General features: G+C 42.3%; 1 protein-coding gene and 1 long non-coding RNA gene across 2 annotated transcripts in view; both read right to left on the bottom strand.

Annotated features, from left to right (window-relative positions):
• Positions 1 to 1,705: 1,705 nt before the first annotated feature.
• LOC129331218 (uncharacterized) lies at positions 1,706 to 4,378 on the bottom strand. The gene is made up of 4 exons (XR_008597107.1): positions 4,209 to 4,378; positions 3,778 to 3,816; positions 3,277 to 3,356; positions 1,706 to 2,420 (listed from the first exon to the last, which is right to left on the bottom strand). It is a non-coding gene; the product is annotated as an uncharacterized LOC129331218 (long non-coding RNA).
• Positions 4,379 to 4,867: 489 nt separating this feature from the next.
• Positions 4,868 to 24,449, bottom strand: part of LOC129329924 (mucin-16-like) — a gene marked incomplete at its 5' end in the record, with an annotated part of 108,050 nt that continues 88,468 nt past the window's right edge. Inside the window, 6 exons of the mRNA XM_054979676.1 lie at positions 4,868 to 4,889; positions 5,006 to 5,073; positions 6,842 to 7,002; positions 8,935 to 9,089; positions 10,399 to 10,466; positions 11,718 to 11,869. Of these exons, the coding sequence (XP_054835651.1) occupies positions 4,868 to 4,889; positions 5,006 to 5,073; positions 6,842 to 7,002; positions 8,935 to 9,089; positions 10,399 to 10,466; positions 11,718 to 11,869 (626 nt within the window). The remainder of the gene's footprint in view (positions 4,890 to 5,005; positions 5,074 to 6,841; positions 7,003 to 8,934; positions 9,090 to 10,398; positions 10,467 to 11,717; positions 11,870 to 24,449) is intronic.

Genomic DNA, 24,449 nt, shown 5'->3' on the forward strand with positions numbered 1-24,449 from the left:
CAAAGTGTTCTTTAGAAACAATGGGCTTAAGAACATGGAATTTTCAGGATGAATGGAATATCATGAGTCATCCAGAGCTATTTCCCTGAGACCATCTACACTAGCAGTTTTCAGATTGGGCTCCACAATGATAAGACGGTGGAAATCGTGGATGAGTGTTCTAGTCTGGAAAACATCACACATTGCTGCCTTAGATCAAGTCAGACCCTTGATCTCAGAATGGCAGCAACGCTCCACGTCTTTCCCAACATACAATCATGTCAGAGAAAATGACAGGAGTTGATGCTGGGACTTTCTGAGTTGCACTCTTTGCCAACTTTTGCAGATTTCAGACCACTTTTGCCATACTATTGGAATCTCTCTTAAATTTGTAATGCTACCTTCTCTCAGATGCTTCCAAAATCTTCTCTGACACAAACTATCCCCGGAATATGCTCTTCTGATCCAAATTGTCCATGTTTGAGAAATGAACTGGACCAAAAAAAAATTTAAAAAGAAAGAAAGAAATGAACTGGATGAGCATTCACTTTGCCCATGTGCTATTGCTGGGCCCCAGATTCTTGGGAGAAGAGGAGGGGATATATATTTAATAGGTGTTATAGAAGCATGAATTGCAAGTTAAGAAATTTACAGCATATATATACAACAGCACTGATGTGTGCACCATGTGAATATCACAGAATATTTGCCAAGCTCATTAAATGGGGAAATTTCACAAGTGTGTCCCTTAGGCACTTAGAAAAATCCCCAGAGGGCAGAGTATGTAAAAAGTAGAGAGGGAAGGGCAGAATTGCTCTTTCTTTGCTCATGCAGTTCTATGGCAAACTTTGATGAAAAATCCAACCCCCCTGTGTACAGAATGCTCAGACTCTAAAGAGGGCAGAGCTGTAGGGATCTGCTCGTTATCACTATGAGAAGGAATATTATAGCAAAACCATCTTAAACTGGCCAGCAGAGGGCAGGAGAGACTCAGAGCCAAGCTACAAGTGACACAGGTTGGACACTGGTCAGCTTCCCTCAAGTTTTGATGGGAAATGTAGGCATCCTGGTCTTGCAGCTGTAATGGAGAGCCAAGCTGTAAAACCAGGACGCCTACATTTCCCATCAAAAATTGAGAGAAGCTGACAAGTGTCCAACCTGTGTAAGGCGTCACTTGTAGCTTGGCTCTCAGACAATTGCAGGCTGAAATGCAGAGCATTTGGTGGGGGTGGCTTAACTCATAAGTTTGACATTTACCCAAAATGTTGCTTCTGAGATGACCCCTTCTCTTCCGCACTCTGGGATGCCCGTATTTCTGCCAAGCCTTATGTTACCCCCTTTAAACTCACCTATTCTTTTCCTGTTATTCCCCCCCCCCTTTTACAATAAACCTACTTTCTATAAAGAATTGTATGGCTCCCTGAGTACAATATATTTCCTCTGGGATATTTCTCTGAATCTCTTCCCTATGTGCTAGACTGCATGAATGCTACCCAGTTTTCCGGTTATTCCTTTATTGTTCTGGCACTTTTCCGGAAGAGCATCTTCTCAGCAGATCAGTCTAGAAGTTTTCAGGAGGCCCCTGAATGGTGGCAGCCAATTACCAGGGGGCTTTCCAGGGAAACCTTGGTCTAAGGGAGTTCCCAGCAAGGAAAGCCCCCCTTTTCCTAACTCAAACAATTATAAATAAAAAGTCAAACAGAGACCATCAGATTAATCCCTGAAATTTTATTCTGGAATCCAGCCCTAAGCTGCCGTGTCAAATTCAGCCTGGGGAGAAATTCCTCTCTCAAGTATTCTATTTCAGCAATATTGTCCTTAAAAGGAAAAAATAAGTTACTCATTAAATACAAAAATTCTCTCTCTCAACAAGAAACTCAATTTCAGCGATCAAGTTAAAGATAATTAAAAGCACGGAGTTCAAAGTGCTATAAACTTCAAACTTGATAGGCAGCCTTCCAAATCTCTCTTCCCCATCACTGAAAAATTTTTTTCGACAATCGTTGTCCATCCAAGCAACATCTGACTACTTTCCAATACTTAAATAATATAAGGCATCAAGTCCACAAGCATAAAAAGGGTGCTCTGAATTCCACAGAGCATTAATAAATAAATAAAGTTATACTTCCGACGCTCTTCCGCAGAACGGACATTTCACACGGAGGTCAATGTCGATTGGCAAGAGTCCAGGTCCCATTTCCCCCCTTTTCTTCAAGGCCAATTTTGATTAAGAAGAAAATTGCAGTGATCCCAGCGGTGGCTAACTTCTGCTTCGTGCAGAGAGGTTGTACACAAAGAGGCCGTTCTGTTTCAGCTATGGAGCCAAGTCTCTAAAGTTCACATCAATGTACTTTTCGCTTGTCCAGATGTGGGTAGTAGATCCCAAAAATGCTCTGCTGGACTTGGTACTTGCCTGCTTTCCTCCTCAGACAGAAGGCAATCTGATGGGTAAAAACATAAAGAAATATGTTTAAGACAGAGAGACAGATGCACAGAAAGGGAGGTTTTAGTGTCCCAATGACATGCGGATGGAGATGGCAAGCAAAGTTGTTCTTTTAAAAACCTCCCCTTGGAGGAGCAAGCCAGGGCATCTCTCCAGGCTTGCGGAAACTTAGTTTATTTGCAGACTTGGAACACTGGATTCCCCCATGGCTGAATCAGAACAAAGGTTTTTTTTCTCGCATTACAGATGCTAATTTTCTGCACTTCACACCCAGGCTCTATCAAACGAATTACATCTGTTATAGCCAGCTTCCTCACCTTCTAATTTACAATACCCCGCCCACCCTCTGCCTGGATTAGAAGGACTCCTTCCTTTTCCCACTCCTTTTTTCTGACAAAGGGAGCTTTGTCTCTCAACAGCTCATACCCTGGAAATCTGGTGGTGGAGGAAAGTGCCGTCAAGTCATAGCTGATTTATGGTGACACCTGGTGGGGTTTCATGGCAAGAGACTAACAGAGGTGGTTTGCCATTGCCTGCCTTTTTAACCCTGGTCTTCGTTGGAGGTCTCCCATCCACTTACTAACCACGGCCAACCCTGCTTAGCTTCTGAGATATGATGAGATCAGGCTCACCTGGGCTATCCAGGTCAGGGAAAGCTACTTGGTCTTTAAGCCACTATTGAACCTGAATCTTGCTCTTCTACCTCCTTCTGAAATAGTTCTGGGAAAAATACAAGTCTCGCACAATAGATACACTCTGTGATGGCATGGACCCCCTAGTATAAATGAGTAAGCCCAGTGCTTGCATTGGATAATCTTCATAGCCCTCTGTCTTCAAGCCCAGTCTGAACTTACCAAGAAGCATAAAAGGAAGAGGAGGATGAAGCCCAGAAGGACAGACAAACATATGAGGATGATCACCCAGAAAGGCAGTTCTGGAATGAGAGAAACGACCGATTTTTGTAACATGAGACTTCTTGAACACTGATTGATCTCGTCATGTTTAGAAAGGTGGTGTTTTATGATAAAACATATAAAAGATCTTTGCCTAAATCTTGTTGGATGTTTTTGGGTCAAGAAATAATGCTTAGTTAGCGCTGTACCCACATTATAGTTAAAGCTGTACTCATGCCATCTTCTGGGCATAGTTAGTGCTGTAACCCATGCGATCTTCTGGGCATGAAGCAAGGGTCACCGGGTGTGTGGGGAGAAAGGGGAGGTATTTGTGAATTTCCTGCAGTGTGCAGGAGGCTGAACTAGATGACCCCTGGAGGTCCCTTCCAACTCTATGATTCTATGATTATACTGTACCCACAACGTAACACTATCAATCCATTCATTTATAAATGTACTTACCTTCCCTAGAGGTTACAGGAGTGGCTTCTGAAGGATACCCTGGGGAAAATAGGAACAAAGAGCCTCTCTAGTAAGGCAAGGGAACCAGGTCAGACCCAACATTCCTGCCCACCTGCCACATCTGCTTTACGCATCTAGCTTACAGAGGAGACTGAATTTTGAACACAATCTGATTCGATTCAAAGAGCCCCCTTTTGATTTTATTTTGAAGAGTCTTAAAGAGCCTCTTGCATGGAAAGAAGGCTCCTTATGCTGAAAGAAAGTCCATTCGCTTGCATAACAGATCGGCAGGGCCCAATCGCAAGGGCAGCAACAAAAAGAAAGGGAACCCAGACCAGCGGCATTAAGAACGCATGAATGGAAAAGGAAGAAAAAGAACCAGATTGCCTCTCCTTTGTAACTACCAACATTGTGAAGGCTGCTCCCCTTACCGCTGACGTGCACGCTCTCCTTGTCGAGTGTGTAGTTCCCTAGTAAAGAGCCTTGGCCAGTCAGGTTCTCGAATATGTCATATACAAGACTTTTGTCAAGAGTCCTCAACCCATAATCCAGCGCAAATGCACAGTTCGAATCAACGCTGGTTTCATTTTCCTGGCCAGTGGGCCTGCAAAAACAGGGATGACAAGAGCGAGAAATGAGCTTAGTCACATGATTGCATGCAGTGCTTTTTTTCAGGGGGAACGCGGGGGAACGGAGTTCCGGAACCTCTTGAAAATGGTCACATGGCTGGTGGCCCCGCCCCCTGATCTCCGGACAGAGGGGAGTTGAGATTGCCCTCCGCAGAGGGCAATCTCAACTCCCCTCTGTCTGGAGATCAGGGGGCGGGGCCACCAGCCATGTGACCATTTTCTCCTAGGGCAACCCACGGAGTTCCACCACCTCTTTCCCCAGAAAAAAAGCCCTGATTGCGTGTGAGTGCTGTCCAGTCACAACCAATGTACGGAGACTCCCTCAAGAGGTTTTCAAGGTAAGTGAGGGGCAGAGGTAGTTTGCCATTGCCTTCCTCTGCAGACCAACCCTGGTCTTCCTTGGTGATCTCTCATCTAATCGGGGCGACCCTGTTTAGCTTCTGAGATCCAATGAGATTAGGCTATACCATGCCACCTCCCCACCTATCCCGACCACAGGAAGCTGCAATGGCAGCTGATGATAATTTGGTGATTTTTTGGTGGGTGATGGTGATAAGGTCTTTGAGTTATAAAGAGGCTCAGAAGGGCTTTGAACACACCTGAAATGTTCTACTGAGCAGCCAAGGAAATGCGGTCCTAAAGTGCTGTTTCGGAAAAGCTGGTTGAGCTGGGAAAAGAAAGGGGAAGAAATGAATGTCATAGATCCCAAAGTGAAGAGCACATCTCGCTCCCTTTCTTTTATGCAGTAGCAGGAGAAGCATCTGCTTTGTTTAGCTCTGCTTTATGTTATTTATAGACTGCCTTTCGCACTGAGACTCAATATAAGCCAATACGATCAATGGCTGGGACATTCAATAAACAATACAGTAGAAATTTGAAAAATAAGCAGAAACCTGACTATATGACTTACGTGATAGTAGTTTATCTTTTATGTAATATGTATGACTTAGATGATTGTAAGACAATGGCTGTAATAGATGTATGATTTAGATGATTCATAGAATCATAGGGTTGGAAGGGATCTTTAGGGTCATCTAGTCCAACCCCCTGCACAATGCAGGAAATTTACACGTACCTCCCCTCCTGCACACACCCAGTGACCTTTACTCCATGCCCAGAAGATGGCAAAACATCATCAGGATCCCTAGCCAAACTGGCTTGGGGGAAATTGCTACCTAACCCCAAGGTGGTGATCAGCCTTACCCTGGGCATGTAAGAAGAGGCCACAAGAACTAAGCACAATTGTGCAAGTGTAGCTTATATTTTAAGTTTGTGAGTTTATTGCCTGAAATAAAAACTTATATGATAGAAAAACAGAAACCCAATACAGAGCTGACAGAATGCTGAAGCATTGCGACATGATATATTAACAACATGGAGAAATGATTCAGTAATGCAGTAGTAAAAGGCAGTATGCAGTAGTAGAATTAACAGTCCCTATCCAATGCACCTCTGGTTAAAGGGGACTGAAAGCTTTATTATTTAAGGGGCTTCCTTTCAGTAGATATAAGGCATCCAGGTTCTCAAACTAGTAAAACTATAAAAATCTATAAAAAATTCTCATCCCTGCTGATAGATCAAGATGGGTAGCCATGTCAGTCTGTTTGTAGCAGTAGAAAAGAGCAAGAGTCCAGTAGCACCTATAAGACTAACACAATTTGTGGTAGAGTGTGAGCTTTTGTGAGTCACACAGCTCACTTCTTCAGACAGTCTTATAAGTACTACTGGACTCGTGCTCATCCCTGTTGAATGCTTATTCATTCCCCAAATCCACTTTTCAGTTTTGCTTCTCCCTTGTGCCAATCAAACCCATGAGTGTTTCTATTCATGTCATTTTTCTCTCCCTTCCCTGCTAAAATGAATACTTTTCAGCATGACTTTTGCCCCAGCTGTACAGAAATGGCATAAAAGAAAGAAATGGTATCAAAACCGAGCAAAGCAAAAAAAGCTTACTATGAAAACACATGAAAACAAAGTAATGAAAAAGGGACCTCATTGTATCGTGTTCTTGCAGAGAGACATCAAGCGCTTTGCCTTCTGCATCACTGTGGATGCATCCAGTATGAACTGTGCTCTACAAAGGGACTACTACACTGCTTCATAACCGTCCCCCAACCCTCAGTCATGTGACTTAGAGAGCCTGTACTGGGCCTTCTGCCCCTACTAAGCCTCAGTCCTGAGAGCTGGCCAACGTCTCCCTTTGAAAAGCTCCACTCCTGTTTCCCATCCCTCCCTGCATGCTGACTCCAGGCCCTGCACACTTTGCCTCTGACTCCCACAGGGTTTCTTGCTGTCTTGCTCTCTTTTTCGACCTCCGCACTCTGCTGTAGCTTACGGCATCAGACCTTGGCAAACGCTGACGCTGCTGGCCATTTTTCCAGGCAGCACTCCTGCAGAAATCTGGCCCTCTTCCGGCCACATTCTCAACTATTTACCTCATTTTCTACATTCAGTTTGGTGCTCTGATAGAGCTCTGTGTTGTTCCCCAGCTGCGCTGTGTATGCCAAGTTGGTGATGGTGAACTTCAATGCAAAGTCCTTCTTCTTTGAGTTGAGTGCAGGACGGTGAGTTGCTGGCTTGATGTCTGGTTCCAGATCTGAAAAGGAAAAGATGAAGAAAGAGCCAATGATGCTTAAGGGACAGGCAATTGGCAGCACGGAGGTTCAGCCTTGTCACTGTAGTCCTAGATTTTGCAACCTCTAGGTCAGACGCCTGCAATGCACGCCACATGCAGGGCCGGCGTCAGCGTTTTTGGCACCTGAGGCGAGATACCTGCTCGCTGCTGTGCTGCCGGGGTGCCTGGCTTGCTAGGAGCCAAGCCGAGGTGGGCAGCAGTGGTGAAGGGGCGGAGAGGAGAGTGGGGCAGCCCGCTTCCCCACTCATCTCCCTGCTTGCTGCTGCACCGCCGGGGCGCCCGGCTTGCCAGGATCCAAGGCGAGGCGAGCAGCAGAGGGGCAGAGAGGCGAGTGGGGATGGCACCTCCCTCTAAGTTCAGCGCTTGAGCCCCCACTGCCTCAATGGATGCGCCAGCCCTGGCCACATGGGACCAGCCTTGAACATGATTTGGAAACTTTTACTATTCAAGAAACTGCTTAGGCTCCCAATATATTTCCTGCCCAGAGGAAACCACTAAAGCCAGCAGTAGTTTGGATCTGTCTCCAGCACTAATCAGATCACATGTTTGGTGTATAAGGTAGTCAGTGCTTCTTGAAGCATTTCAATGGATTGAAATGTTTGCTTGCTTTTCTCTGAAGGGTTAGCTGGTCCTATTAAACAGTATTTATGTTAATGAGCCTGCTCAGATATCTGAACATTTTAAATTCAACAAGTCAACCTTTTCTTGATAAAATACATTGTAAACTTTGTTGTGCCTTGAAATATTATGGGCGTAAGAGGGTCAAACTAGCCATGCAGGTTTTAGGGGGACCTGTGGGGGAATGGCTAAAAATAAAGGAGAGCCCAAGAGGCCTCAAAGCACCACTGTGGGAAGAGGAAGGGCTCCTGCCTCACCCTTTAAGCCGTTTTCCAAAATAGCAGGGGCTGTCTCTGAGTTTGCTGCTCCACATAGAATATTCTGTGCACGTGGAGCCGTAAAAACAGGGAACTATTCTCTTCTGTGCTGTTTTGACATGGAGAAACAGATCCCATGGGGGAGCCCTCCCCCCGATGATGGCATTCATAGGCAGCTTGAGCATCCCTTTATTTTTTAACAGGAACCGGAGTTGGGTTGGGGGAACGCAGACCCAAGTCGTTAAAAGCCAGCACATCTAGTCTGACCCTGGGGACACAGGAGAGGAAGCTGCGGCTAGGGCTGTCAGGTCCCCCTGTCCTCCCGGTGGAGTTGGGGCCCCGGCACCTACCTGTTCTGTTGAAGGTCATGCACGTGCTGTGTGTGTGTGTGCACTCTGGGTCTGCATGCCCCATTGCATGGGGCACAGCTGCCCCTAGGAGCGCTTCTGCGCTCTGCAGGAGGGCCAAATTGGGCTGATTCGCTCCAAATCAGGCCACTGCGGAGTGTGGGAATGCTCTTGCACTCTGCTGCAGCTCAGTCTGGCCCTATCTGGGCCAATTCAGGCCCAAATAGGCCCAGATCAGGCTCCCAGGAGTGCACTATGCCCCCCAGAAGCACGCCCCCCAGGAGGCCCGTGCCTCCTATGCCAGCCAGGTAAGTGGGGGCAGAGGGTAGAGGGTGGGAACAGGGGATCTCTTGCCCCCAGTGGGGGACTGGCAACCCTAGCCGTGGCCCAGTAGTAGAATGTCCCAGGTTCAATTCCTGGCATTTCTGGTTAAAAGGATCAGGAAGCAGGTGACGTGGGAGACCTCTTCCAGAGAGGCTGCAGAGGTGCTGCCATTCAGGGGTAGACAATAGATCAAAGGTCTGATAAGGCTGCTTAATGTGTCCACAAAATAGAGACATATTGAACTATGGGATTTATAGGACAGCAATGGGCGGTTATAAAAGGAAAAAGTACTGAAGCCTGTAACTGCAAGGTTAATTTTATTCCCATCAGCTGACATACCGACATACCTCTTACAATCACAGCTTTGAGCTGGAATCTATCGCCTAGCCATTGGGAAGTGGCGTTCTGTGTCTCTTCGTTAAATGTTTTTTCAACCAAGTCTCTAGTGATGTTCTTTTCCGGTTTGAAGAAACACTTACAGTCAACTACAATGGACCCATACCTGTAAGTGTGGAGCAAAAGGGGGGATAGAGACAGAGCATGATTTTGAAATAAGGTTGCCAACTCTGGGTTGGGAAATTCCTGCAGATTTGGAGGGAGGAACTTAAGTGGGATATAATGCTGCTAGAGATTCCACCCCCCCCCCAACCCTCCATTTTCGCCAGCGGAACTGTCTGGAGTCAGTTTGATCTCCTGGGAAACTGATCGCTGCAGTCAGTTGTAATTCCAGATCTCCTGGCCCACCTGAAGATGGCACCCCTACTTTGAAATTGTCCTTCCGAGTGTTGTACTTCAGAGTTTTGAATGAATTAATCTTGTTAGCCCAACTTTCAGAGTTTTCTGATGATTTTAAGGTTCAGTTTCTGCTTGACAACCCAGACGGGGAAATAACTGAAATAGTAACAAAGTCTCTCTACAGTGCCATGGCTATATGTCCTGTCAAGTAATATTCTATACCAGGGCTTTTTTTCTGGGAAAAGAGGTGGTGGAACTCAGTGGTAGAACTCAGGACCACACAATGATGTCTCTTTGGGTCAGCTGGAACAAGGGCAGAGTTTTTTAAAGTTTAAATTGCCCTCAGCAAATACGGTCACATGGCTGGTGGCCCCGCCCCATGATCTCCAAACAGAGGGGAGTTTAGATTGCCCTCCGCGCTCCCCTCTGTCTGGAGATCAGGGGGCGGGGCCACCGGCCATGTGACCATTTTCAAGAGGTGCCAGAACTCCGTTCCACCGCGTTCCTGCTGAAAAAAAGCCCTGTTCTATACTGATTTTGCTGTACTGCTGCCCTGTTCCTATCTGTAATTTTAATCTCATTCTGTATGGGCTCATTTCTGTATTTAAAATCTTATATTTTTATATGTGCCAATAAAGGCTTGCTTGAGATTGATTTAATCTTGTTAGCAAAACAAGTAGATCTTTCGGGGGCTCTTGATAGAATGCCTCCATTTCGCCCTTTCTGGTTCCTGGAACCAATGGGAGAATCCCCCAAGCTGGGAATTCTGGGACATGTAGTTTTCAGGTTATCTGATGGCCCTACTAAAGCATTGAGAAGGACTGTGTGTCCTGGGTTCCCTGGCTTCTCGGGTGCTGCAGCATTCAAAGCACCCAGGGGGGAGGCAAGCACTCCATTTGAGCCACAGAAGAAATGTTCAAGTAAACAGCTCTCCACTCATCATGTGCCCATGTATTACAAGCTGGACAAATTTGTATTCTGAGCCAGGTATTTATTAGCTTTGGCAACATCTCCATTGCTGAAGATGGAAAGACACTAGAGAAACACGCTGGGATTCTTTTCAGCAGTACACTGACCTCAATCCAGTTACGCTGCAGATCTTGAATCCACTCTGAATGATGCTCTCGTTGAAGAGCCGATTTAACTGCAATTGTTGGACAGATTGAATTAGATCCTCACTGGTTTAATTCAGCATTTTCTGACGTGGGCATTTTGCAAGCAGTAGACAAGAGTTTGGTGGTGGCAGAGAGCCCTCAAGTCATAGCTGATTTATGGCAACCCATGGCAGGGCTTTCATGGCAAGAAACTAAAAGAGGTGGCTTGTCATTGCCTGCCTTGGCAACCCTGGACTTTGTAGGAGGTCTCCCATCCAGTTACTAACCAAGGCCGACCCTGCTTAGCTTCCAAGCACTGATGAGATCAGGTTCACCTGGGCTATCCAGGTCAGGATCCCCAACTTGGTACAAATCCACAGTAACAAGCATGATGACTTATACACTAATGGGATTTTATTTCACTAACCATAAAACTCACATTTGTTCATTTACTAGTTCTTTTCCTTCATAAACTGATCTTTTTCTCCATGGGGTTACTTGTCAGTCTCTCAGTGATTCACTGACCAGACTGAAGCCTCTTCTGCACTGGGGAAATAGCTCCTCACTATCCCAGAAGTCAAGCCAAAAGGCATGGAATCAGCTCGTCTGGGCCCTTTCGCACCTCTCACGTTTGGTCAGTGTGCTGCTATTCTTCTGCACGATGCCAAAATGCATCGGGGTTGATGAGTGCTGGCACTTTCATCACTAGTGCCATCATCAGTGATGTCACAGCATTAGCCCTTTCCTTTTTTCCTTTTTTTTTAATGGGGGCGGGGCCCATGCAATGAATCGATGCATCACTGGAATGCTGGGATCGCTGGGATCAATCTATTTCCTGGATTTCTCCCTCTCAACCCATCAGTGCATCAATCCTATGCTGGATTTTAAAAAGGAAAGAGGGGAGAGGGGAGGAATGGAAAGGAGGGGGAGGGAGTGGCTGCATAGACAACACTGGCCAATCACAATGAAGTGGGCTGGCAGAGGGTGGGAGGAGGCAGAAGAAGGTGGAACACAAAAGGATGGAATAAAGACTGCACAGGGAAACAACCCACTGGAAAATGGATTTTTTAAAAAACAGTCGGGGTATAAGCGCTTCCAGGAAAGTCCTGGAAAAGCCGCATCATAGCTCGAGTGACTACTCACGGCAGCAAATTGGATGCATGCAGAAGGAGTTTGAGACTTGAGTCTCATTGGAGAATTTTGCAGCAGAGCCAATGCAATATAGCAATTAGAGGAGAGGCCTGAGTTCAAATCCCCGCTGTGTCACAAAGCTTGCTGGGTGGCTGTGAGCTATTCTTTACCTTTTTGCTGATGGAGGCCTTCAGTTCCCTGTATTGTGGAGATGACGGGTCTGAGTTGGTCAGGTTCTCACTGATTATTGTGAAGCCAAGCTCATAAGCCACACCGTCGGCGACTGGCGAGTTGGATCCAAGCCTTGTGGATGGTGGGAATCCTGCAAAGAGGCATGAGCAAATTGTAAACTATACAGGTGTGGAGACTGTTGCTTCTATGTTTTGTGCAGTGCCAGTGGGCAAATTCATGGAAGATGGGTAAATGCTTGGTTTAGCCAGTGAGGTGCACTGGGTAGAGTTTCAAACTAAGATCTGGGAAATGCAGGTTGAAATCCCCACTGCTGTGGAAATTTGCTGGGTAACTTTGGGCCAGTCACTCTCTCTCAGCCTAACCTACCTCACAGGGTGGTTGTTGCGAGGGTAATATGGAGGGAGGGAAAAGGTTGTAAGCCACTTTGAGTCCCCATTGAGGAGAAAAGTGGGGTATTAATGAAGTTTTAAAAAAGAGATGGCTAAACTTCTTCGTTCAGAAGCAGCGTCCCTCTAAATATTCGTTGCTGCAGTGTAGTGGGTAAGGAAAATACAAAAAAAAACACTTGGGGAAATGGTCCTAATGATATCTAATGATGCCTAATAAATAATCAATAATTTTACAATCAGTTTTATAAGAAGTGCTCAGTGAATTACAAAATTCAAGTATATACATATATACAATTCAAGAATCCATCCTATTGAATCAATACAGGAAACAAAATATGACTCTTTCAACAGACAGTAGCCTCCAAACACTCTCTCAACATTGAACATAGTCTCTTATTAATAAAGTGAAATGTCCACAATCTCCAAATGAATCAAATGTTGAGGAGCCCCGCGTCGCTGTCTATTCAAGGGAAATAGACAGTGGCCGTTTCCACACAGCTCCATGTGAGATTTGCACAAAGTCATATGACATCGCACAAATCTCGCACGAGAAAACGCGATCTTCCGCGTTTTTTGCGCGATCTTCTGGGTTGTTACGAGCAGCGGGGAGCCGTGTGGAAACGGCCCTACTTTGATTCAATATGATGGATTCTTGAATTGTATATATGTATATATTTGAATTTTGTAATTCACTGAGCACTTCTTATAAAACTGATTGTAAAATTATTGATTGTTTATTAGGCATCATTAGATATAATTAGGACCATTTCCCCAAGTGTTTCTTTGTATTTTCCCTATCTCTTCCTGGGGGACCCTCTTGGTTGTTTTTGAGCAGCGTAGTGAATGTCAAGATGGGGGGAACGCTTTGACCGCTTGAATTCTACTCCTGTTAACTTATGGCTTTCTGAATATGCCCCCATGCCCTGGAATGAAGGTATGAGTAGGGTTGCCAGCTCCAGGTTGGGAAATTCCTGTAGATTTTGGAGTGGGTGGGCAGGGTTTAGGGAGGGGAGGGGGTCTCTGTGGGGTCAGTGCCCTAGAATCCATCCTCCAAAGCAGTCATTTTCTCCAGGGGAGCTTATCTCTGTGATCTGGAGATCAATTGTAATTTCAGGAGATCTTCAGCTACCACCTGGAGGTTGGCAACCTTAGGCATAAGGCACCAATGTATGGATTGAGCTAGGTCTTACTGCACGGCAGATGCACATACACATTAGATCCCACCCTCCCTGCTAGCGTGGGCGACCATTTCTGGACAGCCTCTTCTTGCAGCCAGTTATTGGGCAACCCCACTCTCAGTCCAGACTCAGGGCCAAGCTACAAGTGACAAATGACACAGGTTGGACACTTGTCAATGTCCCTCAAGTTTTGATGGGAAATGTAGGCATCCTAGTCTTGCAGCTTGGCTCTCCAACTGCTGCCCAATGGACTTTTCAACTGTCACTTGTCCAACATTCTGCCAAGCTGCCTACATTTCCCATCAAGAGGGAAGCTGACAAGTGTCCAACCTGTGTCATTCGTCACTTGTAGTTTGGCCCTCAGCCTTGTTTCTCCTGCTCTGCATAAAACATTGTGCCAAGAGGGATCATCACACCTCATTCCACCACCCCATGTTGTCCTGTCCCCCATATATAGCAATTAAGGGTACATCTGGGGGGCTGCTCTGCACAAGGGAGGGGTCCTCTCCCCAATCTCTCAGCCATGCAGCTAAACAGCTTGGGAAAACCACCCTCAGACATCTCAAGGTGCTTGCTTGTTATCCCTAACTATATTCTACTCTATTCCCGGCAAATCTCCAGGACCAGATGGGTTGGTTGCCTATTCAAACCTTTTCATAATTTTAAATCCCACAATTATATCAATTGTACAATCACAGTTTATTATTACCATCCAAGATCAAAATTTAGATCCGCATATACAGTAATATATAACGAATACATTAATTCCAAATTAAATATGTCTAAGGATTAAACACAACTATATACTAAGATGAATAAAATTACCAAAATACAATTAAAATTTCTTAAAAGAAGTTATAATGTTCTGTCTGATTAAATTAGACAGGGCACAGAATCTTGCTACCTTGGCAGTAATTTCATTGCGGTAATCAGCTAAAGGCAAGCGGAATGAAATTGATTAGATCTGCCTGGGTAGGCAGTGATAATTGGTAAAATGTACTTTGTTCAGATCTCCTGATAATTCTGACAATATAAAAGAAAGTGCTTTATTGTCTCTTCCAGTATGGATTGGCAGGGGCAGAGAGGGTTTACATATGGGATATGAGCATATCTCCCCTCCAAAAGAACAGAAGGGAAAACATCAAGACCTGCTAAAGTAAAAGCTCTGCAGTGTTTCGGAAATTCCAAAGAAAAAAGATAACTGGGCCGACAAAATTTGGTTTCTATTCCCCACTACCGGGATGTGCAAAGCTCGTGCTCTATCCGCTTGTAAAGAAGTGTCCCATAATCTCTGTTTAATCATTACGGTGGCTCCTTGATAGCCAAGGTGCGGGAGAGTAGTGACAATTTACATTCTATTATTGAGAGACAGCTTTGAGCAGAAACTATCTAACAGAATTAGAGGAGTTAATCCTGAAGGAGAAAATTTTATCTTGAGCCATAGCTAGATGTCATGGAATCAGGCCCGGGTTTGCAGTGAGACTGATCCAGCCTCCAGCCTGAGCAAAGTGTTGTGGACACATCTTTGTACTCCTAATAAAGATCTTAAAAATTTTCCTTTAATTACCTCAAGTTTGGAGTATTTTTTGTACAGGGATAACTGCACGCTGTACATAAGCTGGGGTATTGCCTTGCCCTGAAAGACCTTCAAGGCATATGGAATATAAGCTCCTCTTTTTGCATGAAAAAATCTCAACATTGCTGAGGCTGTTTTTTGGGCGGATTCCATACCTGGGAAAGGTGTACAGCCCATGAACCTGAGGATTGAAATGCAGCCCCCAAATATCGAAACACGTTGACTTGCTCAATCTTATGTCCATCTATTTATGAATTGTGGGTCTTTTAGCAAAGACAAGTACTTTAGTTTCAGTAAAATTTATAGTGAGATGTCCCTCATGACAATAGGGCTGATTCCGCACACGTTGGATAATGCACTTTCAATGCACTTTATCAATCGTTAGAGGTAGATTTTTTGTTCCATACACAAAAAGATCCGTTCCAAATGATCTATAAAGAGGATTGGATTATCCAACGTGTGCGGAATCACTCTAGGTCTAAAGTGCTTGGAGGGTTCTTCTCAGCCCTGCCTCAGTATATGACAGAATAGCCATGTCATCTGCATATAGGAGCATGGAGATGGATCTTTTCACAATGGTTGGAGCATGGAAATCTAGATTAGGATAGGGACTGTGCAATAGAATTAATGTAGAAATTAAACAATAAGGGAGCAAGTATGCAGCTTTGTTTCACACCCCTCTCTTAACTGGCACCTTATCAATAAGATTTTATAGGGTTTTTTCTTTACCACTGTTGGTATAGAATGCTTATCTTACTGTGATTCTAAAACCTGGCAAAGACCGAACTGTATGTGCAAATTTTTGAACCATTTCTTCTCTGAATGTAGATGCTAAGATATTATCTGCCATTCTTGCTAACAGGCTTCAAAAGGTTGATATGACCCTGGTATACGCAGACCAGGTAGGATTCTTATGAGGCAGGCAATGGTTCTGATAATTTCAGATTGGTTGCCGATAAGATTGCATTAAATCTGATCAAGTTATTATTCTCTTACTCAACACTGAAAGAGCTTTTGACAAAATATAGCAGAATTATTATTTTTTTGCTACGTTGGCTAAATTTGGTTTTCTTCACAAATTTTTCAAATGGGTTAGAATTCTTTATTATTCTCCCAGACCTAAGGTAATAGATCCAGAGGAGTTAGCCGTATTAGTCTGTAGTTGCAAAATAGTAAAAAGTCCAGTAGCACCTTTAAGACCAACTTTATTGTAGCATAAGCTTTTGAGAACCACAGCTCTCTTCGTCAGATGCATGGCCCATGCACCTGACAAAGAGAGCTGTGGTTCTCAAATGCTTATGCTACAAAAAAGTTGGTTAGTCTTAAAGGTGCTACTGGACTTTTTACTATTTTTCAGACCTAAGGTACTAATGGCATCTTTTCTGCACCATTCCCTCTTGAGAGGGCTACTAGACAAGGTTGTCCACTCTTTCCTCTTATTTTTGATCTATGCTTGGAACCTTTGGTTTGTGCCATCAGACAAAATAATAATATTCATGGTTTCATGCATAACTCTTCGGAATTTACAATTATTCTTTATGCACATGATCCTTTATTGTTTATCTTAGAACTTCAGTTCTCTGTTCCTGTATTAATGAATGTGGTGGATCCTTTTGGTGATTTTTCTGGTTATTCAATTAATTGGACAAAATCAGAGTTGATGCTTCTAGGAGACAATATATCACATAAGGTATTTGCTTATGGACATTTCAACGGTGTCCAGAGGTCATTCATTACTTATCTTGGAATATTAATTTCTAGAGATATTAATTATAAGATTACGCTAAATTTCAACAAGTTGATTGCTGATATATCTTTGGATTTGGACAGATGGGCAATTTTAAACCTGTCATTATGAAGTAAAGTAAAAACACTCAAACGAATTATTATACCTAGAATTATACATGTAGTGCATGCAATTCCTTTCCATATAGTTTGCAGATATTGTCATACAATTAGTACTTTGTTTTGGAAATTTAAGTGGAGTTCCATACCACCTCGGATATCTTAAATGAGAAAGCAGCTTGCATTTAATGAAGGAGGGTTTGGCTTTCCTGAAGTTGATTTATATCTTCAGACATACTTGTATACTTGTATTAATTATTGGCATTGCTTTTCTCAGTTGGATTATTCATTTCAGGCTCTTTTGGAGGCTTAAATGGGGCAATCGCTTTAAATGGAGTGCATTTGGGTCTACTCATGCTAAAATGGATCCTGTTCCTCCTGGAATTTCTGACGATAGAGAACTATGGCACATAACATCACAACAATATCAACTCGACCCAGTTTCCCATGCTAAATTAACATTATGGGCCAATCCAGATCTAAAAGTTGGGAGAAAACCTTTTTTATAGAAGTCTTGGACAGATGGGGGATTTTTCCTCTGAATCACTTGGCAGGCTTTGACAATGAGTTTTTGTCATTTTCTCAGCTGAGATCTAGGTATGATTTGAGAACCTTTTGGTGAATAGCTGAATATTTACAACTGAAACATTTATTGGTATCTTAATGTGGCCCTGCCCTACCCTGGATGGTCTAGGCTAGCCCACTCTCCTCAGAACTTGGAAGTTAAGCAGGGTCCGTGTTGGTTAGTACTTGGATGGGGAACCACCAAGGAAGACCAAGGTCACCATGCAGAAGTAGGGAACAGCAAGCCACCTCTGTTAGTCTCTTGCCTTGAAACCCTCTGGAGGGGTTGCTATAAGTCAGCTGAGACTTAACAGCACTTCACACACAAACAAATATGGCCCTGCAGCATTGAATGTTTTTATGTTGTCCCCAATTCTGGAAGTTCTCATTGAATTAAAGCAGAAAAAGAAACCTACAATATTTGTATATAAGTATTTGGTGCTGGTTAACAAATATGGTATACAGAGTCTCAGGAGTGAATGGAATAAGGAGCCAGATTGCTTGGCTTTGCTAAAGCAATGGGATACAGCCTTAAACTTTGAGAGCCAGTTTGTTGTAGTGGTTAAGAGTGGCAGGACTCTAATCTGGAGAGCCGCTTCACCACTCCTCTGCTTGAAGCCAGCTGGGTGACCTTGGGTCAGTAACAGCTTCTCGGAGCTCTTTCAGCCCCACCCACTCACAGGGTGATTGTTGTGAGGATAATAATACCATACTTTGTAAACTACTCTGAGTTGGTGTTAAGTTGTCCTAAAGGGTGGTATTATAAATTGAATGTTGTTGTTATTGTTGTTATCTGTTACTTCAGATTCAGAAAAAAATTATGTTTAGGGTATATTGGACACACAGTGCCTTTTAGTAAAGGACTAAGTATTTATCTATTTGTTAGCATTGTAACTTACAGGATACATTTCTTAAGCACATGTTTTGTACATGTCCACTTATTCAGATAGATGTTACTGGGAGGAAGTTATTACTCATATTAATTTTGTATTGGCCTGCTTGTTGATTTTTTAAGATGATTTTGACTTATAAGTTATTTCCCTGTTTCCTGGAGCCTAATCAATGGTCAATGAAAATGTACCCCCCATGACCTTGGTGATGAAGAGTGCCCTCAAGTCATAGTTGACTTATGGAGACCCCTGGTGGGGTTTTCATGGCAAGATACTAACAGAGGTGGTTTGCCATTGCCTGCCTCTGTAACCCAGGTCTTCATTGGAAGTCTCCCATCCAATTATTAACCAAGGCTGACCCTGCTTAGCTTCTAAGATCTGATGAGATCAGGCTCACTTGGGCTATCTAGGGCACGGCTCCTCTATGACCTTACTGTAGCTAAAAGACTCATATGACAGCAGTGGAGAAACAAAGGTACGCATCCTGTAATTCAATGGATTGAGGAATTTACAACTCTATCAATATTTGAACATATGGCATATAGACAATTGTGTATGGACTTATTTTTAGATATTTGGAAACCTATTATAGATACTTATGTGTAGATCTGCCATTGTTGTTGTCATATTTTTATTTCTATTTTTATGAGGTTTGTTTTAATTTTTAAAAATTAAAAAAACCCTATTCCTACCTGCCCAATTTAGAGCCTAATCAGTCCGTATGAAGCAGGATTAATTCCAACCATGTGAATTAGCTGGGAGTTGCCTCCTGATATGGTCGAACCATAGAGTTTTGGGCAACGTCTAGAGCATAGACCCTGATGTTATGACAGCACTTCCTGTTTTTGCCAGAAGAGATGCTGCCCACCAGCAGGACACCAGTGCATTCATCCCCACCCACAAAAAACTCTTGGACTGTTGCCAGCCGGAGCTAGCAAGTGGCAACCCTATTATTCTCCCTCTCTAAAAATCTGTGCTGGATACAAAACAAAATTTTTCCAGCAGGAGAATTTCTCACATCAGCTGGGAGATGGCTTCTGACCGCAAGCGGCTTGTTCCTGCAAATAGATGCATACAGGTTTCAGACACCCAAACAGCCCATCGATTAACTGGCTGTCTTATCACCGCTGGCAAAAAGGAAATGAGCCAAACTGCCTTGGGCAGCCCTTAGCCAAAGACAGTGTTACCATTTAAGGGTGTTACAAAATTCCTGAGCCAAAAATATACAAGAAAATTGCTGGTTCCGGTTAGTAATTTGATATTCTGGAATTGTAACACAAACCCAGGATCCTTGGGAGTCCTCCCAGACAATCCATGCTTTTTCTCATGCTTGGGTGCTTACTAGCACTGCAGTAGTTGCCCGTGTTTTTCTTTGGTGTAGTGGTTAAGAGCACGGGACTCTAATCTGGAAAGCCGGGTTTGATTCCTCACTCCTCCACTGGGTGACCTTGGGCCAGTCATAGCTCTCTGGAGCTCTCTCAGCCCCACCCACCTCACAGGGTGTTTTGTTGTGGGGATAATAATGACATACTTTGTAAACCACTCTGAGTGGGCATTAACTTTTCCTGAAGGGCGGTATAGAAATCAAATGTTGTGGTTATTGTTATTATTTGATTTTAAGGATTTCCCAGGCAGTGGCCAGGGGAAGGTGGCTCCCACCTAGGGTACCCAGGTGCCCACCAGTGGCAGGCAAACTCCCAAGGATTTGCTCCCTCGCCCACCAATCCACCAGTTATTGGCGGGAGGTGGCAAGCCCCCTGGAAGTTGCCTGCCACCAGCAGGCACCCCCAGGAACACTTCCCATGCTTAATTTGGGGCCAATTTGGGCTCCAAATGGGGTGAATCAGACCCAAATGGAGCTGGGAGGGTATAGGGACCTGGCAACCCTACTCCTACCTCATGTATGCCAGGTGCAGCACCTAGAAGAGCTGCCGTTCTGGCTCATTCTTTTTCCATCCCTCTCTCCTTTGTGGGGGTGGGGCCCTTTTTTTCCTCAGCAAGTAGAATGACTGGAGACACCATTTTCAGGGGCCTATAGAATAGGGACCCTTATGGTCCAATTTGCTTGGAAATTGAGGGTCCTTAGAGTCTCTCTACACGAGACCTCTTACGTAAGGATGCTCAAGTGAAGGGAGACGCAATGTTACCTGGGAATCGTAGTTTCGCCTCCCTGAAGGCTCTGTCAGTTTCACCTCTCTACAGGGTTTATTTATTTTATCTTTGCCTCTGGTAGGGGAGGTGAACTTGACAGCCTTCAGGGAGGCAAAACAAACCCTCTGAGGAATGATCCCTGCTGGCTCTAGAGAGGTAAAACTTAAAACTATGATTGTGTCTCCCTACACTTGAGTGTCCTCATATAAGAGGTCTTATGTAGAGAATGAGATACTCTTTAAAAAAATTTTTTTAAATAAGAATAACTTTATTGAATTCAAAAATAACTGTTTGTACAGAGTATGTTAGGTGTGTAATAATTTTTAAACATAGTGATATACTTTGTAGATATATTCTATCATATAAACAAATAATAATAAGAGTTCCTTAGAATTCACTTATTAAATTTCTAAAGATAATACAAATATACAGCTTAGCTTGTTTTAACTTATTTCATAAGATGTCATAATTCTGATATTTTGCATAAAAATTCATTACCCAATTGCTTTTTATAACGTCATAAGATAAGCTGCGATATTTTTAGGTGGTTGTAAATTGTTTTTAGACATAAGATCAAAAAACGGATCCCATTTTATTGTAAAGTCAGTTTCGTTTGGAAAGTGTTCTGCTCAGAAAATATTATCATACGTTTTTTCTTGTATATAATAGTCCCATATTCTGGCCATCCAACTGTCAATTGTTAGTGTTTTCCTTAATTTCCATTTTTTAGCAATTAGTGATTTAGCCACTACTAGAAATGTACTAAATAACTATTTTCTAATTTTAGGAATTTTGCTGTTGTTCCATTGATCTAAGAACAGAATTTCCGGATTAAGAGGTACTGTATATCCAGTTATATCCTTAATATATTTTAAAATATCAAACCAGAAGCTTTGCAGTTGGGGACAATCCCACCAATAATGAGCAGGGAATACCAGGGAAGCCGTATCCTTTCCAACACAGTGGGGATCTATTGGCTAACAACAGTGATAATGTTTTAGGTGTTAAGTACCATCTGTGTAGTATTTTGAAGGATTGTAATTTAGTAGATATTATTCTGGAATTAAGTATATTAGAATTCCAAACCTTGTTCTTCTGTATAGTTTAATTTACAATCCCGATTCCAGTCTTTTTGATATTTTAATGTTTTGGGTTGGATTGTAGCTAACAATGGCTGTTTCCAGATGGCTTACCTGCCTCCGGAACGTTGCACCATCTTGCGGGGAAAACACGAAATATCGCGTTTTCTCATGTGAGTTTTGCGCGACGTCGCATGACGTCGCGCAAACCTCATGCGAGAAAACGCGGTATTTCACGTTTTCCCCGCAAGATGGCGCAACGTTCCGGAGGCAGGTAAGCCATCTGGAAACAGCCCTCATGTCATATATTTTTGATATAAATCGTTTTTGTGACGATCCTGTTGTATTTAGGAGATTTTCAAATTCTGTCATAGGTGTGTACATTATATTTTGGATATCAATTGGGTTCAACGTACTAGTAAGTTGTAAGTATGCAAACCAATATATTTTCTGCCTTGTTTTTTTGTTCTAGTTCTTGTTTGCTCATAGGGCCCTTCTTGTTTGCTATATCTATTAAACGTGTCAGATTCATTTTTTGCCATACCTTCATATTAAATTTAGGTTGCCCCAGTGGGAACCAAACTTGATCTAAGAAGGAAGAGAATCAAGATATTTTTGGAGTGATTTTGTCTGAAAAGGTCCCAGACATCCAGAATAAATTCTAAAAAAAATTCTTTTTAATTTTTTGAGTTTGCTCTTTTTTATTATTCCAAATCAAGTTTAGGATTGAACTGTTTTGCATAGATTGCAATATCTTTATCCAGTCCATAGTATATGAATATTTTAGTATTTGTAGCACATTCAATAACCTAGCTGAAGCATGAAAATATATACGGTCAGGGTAATTAAATCCCCCTTTTGTTCTTTTTAGTCTTAATATATTAAATGGGCATTTTTTTGCCCGAAGAAATTTATTGAGTATTCCTTGCCAATTTTTTAGGGTGCTTTTGGAAATTTTTAGCGGTAATGTTCTCATAAGAAACAGAAACTTTGGTAGTATAACGGATTTTATCATATTGTATCTCTCATACCAAGAAGGGTTCATTTTATCCCACTTTGCCAAGCTTATTTTGATTTTGTTAAAAGTATCATTATAATTCAGGTTGAATGTTTGTTTTAAGTCTGCAGGAATAACTATACCTAGATATAATAAGTATTTTGAAGCCCACTGGTATTTATTTTTTTGTTTGATTAAATTTGCAGTGTTAGGGTTAATGCTTAATGGTAATAATTGGGATTTTGACTGGTTAAAAGCCCAGAGATTGAGCTAAAAGTAAATAGTTTCTCTTGCAATGATTCAAGAGATTTCAATGGGTCAGTAATATAAAGTAATATATCGTCTGCAAAAAGGCTCAACTTGTAATTATTATTTCCCAATTTAATGCCATGTATATTTTCATCTTCCCTAAATGCTGTTACCAGAGGCTCAAGCTCTATTGCGAAAAGTATCGGAGATAACGGGCATCCTTGCCTAGTTCCTCTATGAATTAAAATCTTGAGATATGACCATTGATCTTAATTTGTGCATATGCTTGGGAATAAATAAGTCTCTATTGTTCTGAGAAATTTTGTCCCAAGTCTCATATTTTGTAGTATTGATGTGATATGATGAATTTCTACAGAATCAAAGGCTTTCTCAATATCTAGAGAAAGGAGTAAAGAATAAGATTCAAGTTGAGTTTTCTGATAATAATATGCTAAGTTTAGGGTTTTATTTAAATTATTTGTAAGGTCTCTGTTAAGTATGAATCCGGATTGGTCCTGATGTATACAGTTTGATATGAACTTATTAAGTCTTTTTGCCAGGATATAAGTATATATTTTATAGTCTTGATTTAAAAGTGAAATTGGTCTGTATGAAGTGGTGTTATTGGGATCTTTTCCTTGTTTAGGTATAATAGTTATTAATGTACCTGCCCATGAAGGGAGCATTTGTCCTTTCTCTAAGATTGTATTACAGGTGTCCATTAGGGGTTAACAAATTATAGGTGCAATTTTTTTATAAAACTCCGAGGGGAATCCATTTGGACCTGGAGCTTTATTATTTTTGAAAGTTTTAATTGCATTTAGTATCCTCTAGTAATGATCTATGTCCTTCCTCAAGTTTTTTTAAGTGTTGAAGCAAGTGTAGGAATTGTGTTATATTTTCTTGTTTAGGGCAACATGATGTATATAGATTTTGGTAATAATCTTTAAAAATGTGTAGTATTTCTTTTGTCAGAGTGTGGTTTACCATGTTTATCATAAATTTGTTTAATCAAATGTGATGATTTTTTCTCTATTTTATAAGATAGTAGACGTATTGTTCTTGGTGTGTTAAACCAGTAGTTCTGTTTAATAAATTGTAAGCTTCTCTGAATTTTATTGACTTCTAAAGCCTCCAGCAATTTTCGTTGGCTCAGCAATTTTTTATAAATTTTTTTACCACCATTTTTTTGGTGAAGTGTTTCTAATTCTCTAATGCGATCTAGTAATCTTTGTTTTGTTATGTTTCTCTGTTTATTTAGTTGTGTTGAGAGCGAGATTATGTGACCTCTTGTTACTGTTTTAATAGTGTCCCATAAAATATTGGGGCCTACATCCCGTGTCATTATCTACAATGGTAGTTTCTATGAATTTGTTGATTCTTTCAACGTTTACTTGATTAGAGAGTAAGGATTTGTTGAATGACCACATTTTTTGCTTATTATTTAATTGATCTAGGACACAATCTACCCAAGCGTGGTCCAAAATTGATATATTGCCAATTTCTGAGCTTACTATTTTATTTCTGGTTGTTTGTGAGGTTAAGAGATAATCTAGTCTAGTATAAGTTTATAGTTAGGAGAATAATATGTAAAATTCTTTTCTTTTTTATGCTTGTATCTCCAAACATCAATTATGTGATTGTTCAAGAATGAGATACTCTTAGTGAACAGGCAGCATTAGCAATTTTGGTGTTGTTTGGTTGAAAAACAGTCATTCCAGCCCCGCTCCCCCAGAGGGAATAATGGCAGACTGAAAGGACTGGGAAGTGTGTTCTGCAAAGGAAGCCTGCT

The sequence above is a fragment of the Eublepharis macularius genome, chromosome 5 (assembly GCF_028583425.1).
Source record: "Eublepharis macularius isolate TG4126 chromosome 5, MPM_Emac_v1.0, whole genome shotgun sequence".
Lineage (NCBI taxonomy): Eukaryota > Metazoa > Chordata > Lepidosauria > Squamata > Eublepharidae > Eublepharis > Eublepharis macularius.